The sequence below is a fragment of the Maylandia zebra genome, linkage group LG19, assembly GCF_041146795.1.
Source record: "Maylandia zebra isolate NMK-2024a linkage group LG19, Mzebra_GT3a, whole genome shotgun sequence".
NCBI lineage: Eukaryota > Metazoa > Chordata > Actinopteri > Cichliformes > Cichlidae > Maylandia > Maylandia zebra.
In genome coordinates this window covers 1563584-1573722 of record NC_135185.1, presented here as the reverse complement: position 1 = coordinate 1573722, position 10139 = coordinate 1563584, and the positions used below count along the sequence as shown (strand labels likewise).

Below are 10139 nucleotides of genomic sequence, written 5' to 3'. Positions count from 1 at the left end.
AAATACTAACCCGAGGTTGTTCTCTGATAAATGAATCAGGGTTTGAATAGCACATAGAAAGCGTGTTGCATGAAGCACATTGAGTGCTCAGGTGGTGTAGGAAAAATGCTATTTAAGAACCAATCTGTTGACCCAGAACTGTAGATGGATATTAGAGGATCAAATACTTATTTCAGTGAATCACAAGCATATCGTAGCTTTTGTATAATGTGTTTATTCTGGATTTTTGGTTGATATTGTGTGTTTAGCATAAAAATTATTGGCTGTTCAGTTCAAACTTGTGTTACTCTCTGAGGTTTGTGATTGCTGCATATGTGCATCAGATTTAGAAATGCTCCCATTCAGTGGTCCATGGTATGGCATACAGAAGGAGGTAAATGACCTGCACTGGTACTTCTTCAGGGACCCCAACAAAATGGAAATCTTTGGGACTGAAAGAATAAAACACCAATTAAAAGCGGTGTCTGGAACAATAGCTTCAACCAATGGAACAGAGAAACAGGGCTTTTGTCTACATAGAGTCCCTGCTTCAAAGCAACAAGTCTTCTGATCTCTCACTCCAAATGAAAACAGTGTTTAACACCACTACTGTTTGAATATTTTTTGGATAATTTGATTGAAAACTCCTTCTACAAAACAGGGCCTCATGGTTTGATGGGAGTTTCCTGAAGGCTCTTTCTGTTACAGTTGATTAACTAAACGTTGCCACACAATGTGCCTTTGTGGACCCATAGGCACATGTAATCCAGACTGAACGAGACTTTATTGTTCCTACTGTTTCTCTGTGAAACGACCAGTCATCCGTTTGAGGTATTTCAGTCTTCGATTCTGTGTTGTAATGACAAAGCTCATTGACGACATAACTTGCCAGCCACTCCATGTGAGCGGTAATCCTCTCTTACAGAGCTTTGTTACCAATGTTACGTGCAGATTGCCGCCTGCTAACAGGGACAGAGGAGCAGTGGAATGCAATAATCCCATAAACCCTAGTCCTCACGGTTTACCCACCACTTCTCCACAATAGCATCATACAGATTTTAGTTAGGACAGCATTTTACAAAACTCCCTGCCTGCATTCTTCTTCTAATTTTCTTCAGTTTAAATTTTAAGGATCACCATCATTTTAAGTTTTTTAGTTTTTACCTTAATCGGGTATTTTTTGTTTGTTTGTTTGTTTTTATCTAGAAGGTCACTAAATGGGGATGGACTCTGGGGTTAATATTTCAAATGAAGATGCACCTTATGGGGGGAAGAGTGCATTTACCCAACTGGAGCATAACATTGTGGCTGGATATCTCATCACTGCAGGTAACAACAAACAACCCTTATGCTGTGTTTTGCCATGTTTGCTCTGCGTTATGTTCTTCAGTTTTGCAGTTGTGTAAATGCAGTCATTGTGTGGTTAAGAGGGATAATAGTCTGTTATAATCATTTGAATTTTAATGGTTAAATCCTAAATGTGTCTTTGATATTCTTTCTTTACCAGTGAGATGTCATAGGATTCATCCAACCAAGCCCAGCGAAGCAATGTGGTTTCTTGACAAAACTTGGATATCAGCATTTATTGAGTTTTAACCAGCTAGTTCTTATTTTCATATAATTTTTACATTTTAATTTGATTGATGTATGTTATTTTATGGAAGGTCATCTCCTTACAAGCTTAAAGAGAAATTCTTGTGAGTGTTGGTCGTGTTTATTCTTCAGCGTATGACTGGAGATAATCACTATTGTAACCACTTAGCAGCAGCCACCTAGGTGATTAGAATCATGCCAACCTCCTGGGTGTCATGTATGTCTGTTTTGTATTTGCTATTTGCAGGACAGATCAAACTATAGGTTTTAAGTGAAATCAACAAAGACTTGTAGTCAAAAGTTAATTCTATCTTTGTCTTTCTCCCTGATGCTAATGCACATACCATCTCCAGTCCATATTGGGTTCATTTTCGAAATAAGAGTCTATACTAGGTTATAGGATGTTGGCACAATGCTCCGTTTTATGCTGGGTTGCAGATGAATGGTCAAAAAAATACCTTGCATGTCACCTGCTAATTGAAAGGTTGGTGGTTTGACCCCCTGTCTGCTCCAGTCTGTTGTATCCTTGGGCAAGATACTAACCTCAAGTTGCTCTTTAAAAATCCATTACAGTTTGAATGTAATGAACAGCGTGAATGTTAGAAAGAGCACAGAAAAAAGTGCTTGTGTGAACGAGGCAAGTTGTTGTAAAGTGCTCAGACAGTCTAGAAAAGCGCTGCTATATGAGTCCTGTCCACACTGATAGATGATTTTTCTTGACCTCCATAAAAAAAGGACTGCACTTATAGTAGGCCATCTATTAATATGACATTATCCCATAAGTTTAAAACTACACTGTTGTGAACATGGACTACAAAAAGCCTTTTGAAATAGTATGCTATGTATAATAATGACTAATCATCTCCTAAACTAAAGTCTGGGCTCTATCACGCGTGCATAAACACGATTATTTATTTACAACACTGTTCCAGTTACTTATTGTCAGCAGATTAGACATGTGACCCCTCTGGGCTCCAGACAGCTGACAATAAACTGGCAGCTCAATATTAACCAACATTAGTCCAACTAATGTTAGGCTTGAGTTGACCGAGAAACAGTTTGATTACATTCTTACAATAGAATAGAATAGAATAGAATTCAACTTTATTGTCATTGCACATGCACAGGTACAGGGCAACGAAATGCAGTTTGCATCCATCCAGAAGTGCTTTAGTGATATAGATATATTACAATATATATTAGCAATAATATAGATATGTGAGTATATTAAAGAAGTGGGTCTATTATGGTATGTTATAATGTACACGGTATGAAGTATGTTGTGAATATTCTATAACTATAAGTATGTACAGGCTGTAGTGAGTACAAGCTATGTACAGGCTATGAACAGGATATAAATGTGAAAAACTATACAGAATATGAAATAAATAACTTTACAGAATCTGAGATATACAGCTATACAGAAATGGGAACTGTGCAAGTTGTAAACAGTTGTAGGATTAAAGATTATCGAATGCACAGAATGATTATTTACACAGAGCTATACAGTAGTGCAGTTAAGATAAGTGAGATATGTGGATAATTTCTATCATTCTTGAATGATATGAGACTTTATTTCCTAAAAGACGAAGACTTTAAGCTTCTTCAGGGCCACTTCCCTCATTTACAAACCAGCCTAAGCAAAACTGACTATTTGACGACCAACCTGGAGCCCCAAACAGGAGAGGCCTGGTGTATGTTGGATTTTTAAAAATATTAAATATAGTAATATTTGCTATTATGCTATTTATTTCGTCATTTATATTCATAAATATTAGAATTCTGCTACAATTTCTTTCAGCTGGAAAACATGCTACATGAGTTTGCTATGTTTTATCGAATCTAAGGCCCCAGAGAATACAGTCTGACACTGCCTATGTTGACATATTTAAATACGTTACAGTATCCTTTTTAGCTTTAGACAAAGCAACTGGAACCTAAAGCACTTTTATTTACTTTCTCCTCAGTCGACTTTTATTTGGATGAAGATATTAAATCTCGTATTAAATCTTGGGGGGTTGCACTCTCTGAGTGCTCTTGTTTGTATTTGTCTTTTTTAAAAGCTCCTTTTATCCCTTGCCATTGTTTAATAGAGAGCCAACAAATAAATTTTCGTTGTATCCTACTACAGTGACAAATAGGGTATCTTAATCTTAAACTTCATGTTTGACTTTCACACTGTAACACTGTCTTTCTTTTCATTTCTCAGGTGTCATCAGTTTAGCGAGCAACATTGTGGTGCTATTGATGTTTGTAAAATTTAAGGAACTTCGCACACCTACCAACTTCATAATAATCAACTTGGCTTTTACTGACATTGGAGTGGCTGGTATTGGCTATCCCATGTCCGCTGCTTCAGACATCCACGGCAGCTGGAAATTTGGCTATGCTGGTTGTCAGGTGTGTAGAATACGACTGCCTCTAATTCCACTACATGCACATCTAGTTTTGTCATTTTATGCTGTTTGTTGTTTAGGTTATGTTCAACCAACTGCAGCTATAGAAAAATCTAGCACTTGTTAACATTGTTAGTGAACCCAGTCGCAAATAAACTAGGCAGTTTTTACCCATGTCTGTGTCAATATGTGGAGAGTATTTATGAGCAGTGTTGGGGAGTAACGGAGTACATGTACCGCTGTTACGTATTTAAAATACAAAATATGAGTAACTGTATTCCGTTACAGTTACCGTTTAAAAGGTGGTATTCAGAATACAGTTACTTTGTTGAAGTAAATGGATTACATGGCAGTCTTTTCCTGTTTCATATATTGGCCTATGCCCTCTCGATTTTTGCTAATTCGGTGCCGGTGGAAAACAAAACACACAATAAGAGGCTCTAATGCCTGTCTCAATCTCGCAACCCATGTCACCTCTATTTGAGGTCCGCATAATTACGTGAAGAAATATTTTTAAAAATTAATATTCAAAAAATGATTTAATATGATGCAATAGGCAGAGTGTTACAGGCATCGCCCTAAAGAATGTAGCCTGTAGTCCGTGCTGCAGGGAGAATGGACTGCTGTACCCGTTATGTGTCTGTGAGCGAGGAGGGAGAAAAAGGAAAAGTAGGAGCTGTCACCGAGCAGAAACAGGAGCTGGAAGCATGTAAATATAATAATAACCACTGCAGCCAAGAATGAATGAATGAATGAATGAATGCTTTATTGGCCATATGCAGGTTGCCCCACAGAGGAATAGGACCCCCCCCCCCCCCCCCCCCCGACTTACACACACAACAACAAGACAACACAAGGGAATACAGTCGGAGATCGGCAGCGTTAGGAGAATAACACCGAAAAAATTACACAACATTGGGAAAAGTACAAGAGGAAAAAAAGAGACCTCTTCACACGCTGGGCAACCTATGGGAGGACAGCATGAGAACAGGAAACAAAAAAAACTCCTCTGCACAGAGAGCACATTAATGTCCACATCACAACATCAGAGTACATGACAAGCCACAGGGGATGGATAGGGGGATGGGGGGTGATTCGAAGGAACACAGCAGTCGTCCTGCACCATGCTATCATTTCAGCGCGGCACACAGACCCGCTGCCTTCCCCCGCAGGAACAAGCATCGAAGGCGTTTGGAAGGGAGGGGGACGAGTGCGTGCTTATCAGTGTAAGTGTGTGTGTGTGCGTGTCCATAGTTCAGCTGAGACAGTGTCCTTCGGCCTATCAGGCTAAGTAAACAGTCCTCCAGCCGATCCAGGTGTCCTTCATGGGATGGGAAGAATAGTCATCACACAGTCGTTATCAGGGAGTTGTTTTGGTGGGCTCCAGCCTTGGGCCTGGGCAGCTGGCGCCGTGGTGTCCAAATGTAGAATATTGTTGATTTCTCCTTTATGCGAGCAGCGAATTTAGCACTCCGACACTGGGGCCTCGATTTCCCGTTGGAGCGCTGCGAGCCTCCCCATGATGGTATCAAGCTTCTGTTCCGTGGTGTTGTCATTCTTTTGGTTCTGAGACCCCACAGCTGCAGTGAGCTGTTCTGCGATGTTTTCCAACTTTCGCTCAAGGGTGTTATTGTGAGCAGGCCCCTCTCTGATGTATCCCATCATACGCTCAATGGTGTTATTTTGAGTCTTCACGGCAGCTGTAAGCGTCTCCAAGGTGTTAACCATGCTGCGTTCGGTGTGGGAGGCCGCGCCTCGTCCCATCGCTTCAATTCCAGCGGTCAGCTTAGGGGGGGTGTGAACAGCTGGTTCCGCTCTCTTATTTCTCCGATAAGTCAGGGCCAAGCCAGCTCCGATCAGCAAGAACCCTGTTATCATGGTTCCGAATAGGTAAATATCCTCAGCGTCCTCGATAGACAGTCCCGCCAGGCACAAGATCCTCCAGGTCTGCCACCCATCCATCGTGTATCCGGCAGGGAAAGTCCCTCCAGGGCACTCGGGCTCTCCCGAGCCCAGACTTCTCGTTGAGAAAAGGGTGTCAATAGCGTTCAGAGACCAGTTGATCAAATCCATAATTCTCTGTTAGGTTTTAGAGAACGACAGTGAGAGACTGTTCAAGGGAAAAGTAGTGCACGCGAGACAAGACAAGGACACAAGAGGCTAAGCAGGGAAGATAAGGGGAAGGAGGAGAGGAGAAAAGTGCGACCGCCTTCACCGAGAGCCAAGTAAGAAAGAGAGCCTGACGAGACCAGCTGTAAGTAAGCTATTAAGACTCGACTGTACGCTGTGTTCGTGTTTTCCTCCGAAACAATAAGCAGCCTTTCAACGCCTCTCTCTGTCTCTCGCTAGCAGAGTTGACCCAGACAACAAAGTAAAGCTAGTTTTCAGCTATGAGCCGACACGAACCCGACGTATCAGCCAGAGGTCCCTTTACTACGGTTCGGAGCCGCGGACCTGTTTTATATACGCGAGGAATAGTTTTCTACACGAGATCGCTGCAAAAAGTGCAGCCTTACCTAATGTCCACCTACTGTTACTCATTTATATTAAGATTTAAACATCTAGTTGGTGTTGGTGTTGGTATGGCGAGTAACCTTCAGTAATAGTAATAAATCACACAGCAATAATACATTTTATGTAGTTGTAAAAAGCATGATAATAGATTAAGTAATCCAAAGTATTCAGAATATGTTACTAGGGCTGCCACAAACGATTATTCTGATAGTCGACTAGTCACCGATTATTTCTGCGATTAGTCGACTAATCAGATCATCATCCATTGGACGTAAAACTACAGCTTATTGCACCAGCAGCATCTGCTCTTATATAACTATCACTAGCTTACAGCTGTAAGTGTTTCAGGTCTGTGCTAACTAAAAATAAAGACAAGCTGATAGTTTATCAAATTTTAATGAAATTTGCAGATTGTTTCGGTGAAGTTTAATAAACTCCTTGCTATCTAAAATATAACAGGACACCGGAGTATATTCTGGAGCATCTCACACTTCTGATAATCAGCTGTCTGCTTGACGTTTATTCAGCTGTGTAAAAACTATAACTTTAATCTCAGCCAAACAGATTTACTCCAGAACAAATAAAATACTAAAAAAAAGCCAAACAATAACATTGTTAAGTTATCTAAGTGACTCATATATGTTTAACCCGAGTAGCGAAAGACGGCGGTGGGTTTGAAAACGATCTGCGGGGAGTCCGGTGTTCTCACGGCTCTAGTGACCTAGCCCCCGGCTCGCTATCGAGCTAGTGGGTAACAGACGTCTCTGAAAACGTCGGAGCGCTTTTGAAAATATGCGGTGTCCTGATAAACTGAGCAGATATTTGAGGTTTACACAGCTACATTCTCGCCTGAAAATATGTTAAACGTTTATTTTGTGACCCAGAAAGAATAATAAGAGTAAAGTTAAAACTAACTAGCTGCCGCCATTGTTGGAAACTGAGCTGGGCTGCGCTATGAATTCTGGGACACAGCTGCTTCTTCGGGGTTTAACGGCAGCTGGCATCCTTGTACATGCAGTGCTGCCATCTTCTGTTTCAGTCCGTTATTACATTCTTAAATCCTGCTACTTATTCCTGCGTCTTTTGTGAGCTTACAAAGCTTCAAACGACGTGTTGACTATTAAATTAGTCGTCGACGTAATCGTGACTAGTCGACTAATCTTGGCAGCCCTACATGTTACTCTCATTAGGTAATGTAACAGAATACATTACAAAATACATTTTGGGGCATGTAATCTGTAATCTGTAGTGGAATACATTTTAAAAGTAACCTTCCCAACACTGTTTATAAGATAAAATCTGAAATAGCCTCTTTGTTACATAATGTCTTTTAAAGTTATAAAATGTGTTCCACAATCTCACTGTCATGAAACGCAGTGTGTGGCAGGCAGGTTAGGACCCAAATGCAGGCCTCTCAGGTTGGACTGAACTTAACTTTATTGCTGGAAAGTACAAATAATTAAATCCAAAATGGACAGATACTTATGCATCCAAACACTGGACGCCCTGAACAAATGTGACACACACCAAGAAGGAGATCATGACTAGGGATGGGTACCGGTGTCCGGTGCCATTATGGCACCGGTTCTGACATAAACGGTAGTAACCAGACCGAAAAGCAGCGCACATTTCGGTGCTTTATTTCCTGAGATGTCATACACTTTGGATTCTAGCCAATCATTTTACCTTACCAAGGATAGTAGGCGGGCCCAGGTACGTACGTTCTTTTAGAGCAGAGCTACAGAATAAAAAGTCTGGCTGTACTTCACAGCAAAAGATGCAGACTCAGCAGCCTGCAACAAGTGCTTTAAGGTGATACTGTGCAAAGGAGGTAACACCTCGAATCTGATGAAACACCTGGCAACGCATAGCGTTTTTTTAAAAGCTGAGAAATGCACAATATTTGATAGCTTGCTGCGAGACCTCACACCGTGCACATCTACAGCGGGTGTGGTGCCTGTTATAGGAGACCCGGAGTTAGCAACATCTTCCAAAAACCCAAAGAGGAGAGTCCTGGCCCCTAGCCCTGCCAGTGTAGCAGAAATGATGAGGATGATGATGCAGCAGCAGCCGTTCTTCTCTGCGTGAGCAGCTTAATGTTGTTCGTGTGTAATTTACGTTGAGTAGGCTAACCACGTTATTACATTAATGCATGTAAGGTGAACTAGCAAACATCATCATAGCTACATGCGGCTGTCTTCTTGTTTGATGGCAGATACTCCCTTCACCCTGGCCAAAAAGGCTAAAATGACCAAAGAAAAAGTGGAAAACGGCTAAACATGAGAGGTTTTTAGACAAAATTGGTGTTTTCTCCAATGATTAAGCACTGCTTCCAGCCAAGAGTGATACCATATATGCTCTATAGCTGCAGAAAAGGCTAACATTGTTATCTTTTTACCAAAAAAACAGCTAAACATGAGAGGTTTTTGGACAAAGTGTGTGTTCTCCATTCTTTAAGCACCGGTTCGAGCACTGTTTAAGCACCGGCACCGTTTCAAAAGTACCGGTTTGGTACTGGTATCGGATAAAACCTAAACGATAACCATCCCTAATTATGACAACGGACAGAGGGAGATACAGACAATATATACATAAGAGGGAATTGGGGCAGAGAGGAAACAACTGGGGGACACAGCTGAACATAATCTCACTGACGAGACCTGGGAAGCAAAACCAAACACGAGAGGCTGTCAAAATAAAACAGGAAGTACGAGAAATGCACACCAAGACTCAGACTGACTAATTAAAGATAGAGTGAGAGCGAGCGACACATAGAGAAAGACAGGGGAAACAGATAGTCTTGACTCCATGTTTATTTGCCTGGCTTAATACAGAAAACAGATTCTGGCTGCCCTCACCCTAGGATCAGCGATGGGTGCAGGAACCTGCCAGAAGCCAGCTCCTCTCACCTGAGGAACTATTACAGGTGCAGAGGTGGTCTATTCAATTCAATTCAAGGTGCTTTATATTATAAGGTAGACCCTACAATAATACATCTGGTCTTTGCTGGCATCACCCTGGGAGCCAGGACTGGTGCAGGTGATGGGTGGACACCAGCTGTCACCAGCTGGAAACCAGAACATGGATCGGCTGGGCCTCAGTCACCAACACCCAGGTGCATGAATGGGTGCAGATGAAGGCTGAAGGCAGAACCGCCTTGGGAGCAGGGACAGGGACTGGTCGAGCTCTACCTATCTTAATACCGGGAACTGAGATGGGTGCAGGGAAAAGCTGGGTCCAAGCCACACTGGGAGCAGGCAGAGCATATGGCTTACGCGAGGTCACAGGTGGAAGAACAGTCTTAGAAACAAGCAAAGATGAGGTACCACAGTCTTTAGAGGGAGCCCCAGAGGGTGCAACAGAACCAGTTCTGCACAGGTTCACAGCAAACAGTCTTCAAAGAGGTCCCCTTCAGGGTCCTCAGAAGTGACACTAACTCTAGAGTTGCTACCCCGCCACTTTGCAAACAGTTTCAAAACAAGGCAAATCATGAGCAGACCCAGATACACATTGTACTGGTTCAGGGTTTGGTTTAAAAACATGTATAGTTTGATTAACAGTAGATGAGATTTCATTATCCACCAGCGCAGTAACATCACATGAAGTTATGGTTGACCCTTGCAAGAACCCAAAAATTCTGTTTTGTTTTACTTTGTT

At 41.8% G+C, this 10139-nt stretch overlaps 1 protein-coding gene across 1 annotated transcript in view; it reads left to right on the top strand.

The window, feature by feature from the left end:
- Nucleotides 1–979: 979 nt before the first annotated feature.
- The window catches only part of rrh (retinal pigment epithelium-derived rhodopsin homolog), a 28457-nt gene continuing 19297 nt past the window's right edge, over nucleotides 980–10139 (top strand). Inside the window, exons 1-2 of the mRNA XM_004564167.4 lie at nucleotides 980–1308; nucleotides 3782–3972. Coding sequence (XP_004564224.1) covers nucleotides 1197–1308; nucleotides 3782–3972 — 303 coding nt within the window. The 5' untranslated portion in view covers nucleotides 980–1196. The remainder of the gene's footprint in view (nucleotides 1309–3781; nucleotides 3973–10139) is intronic.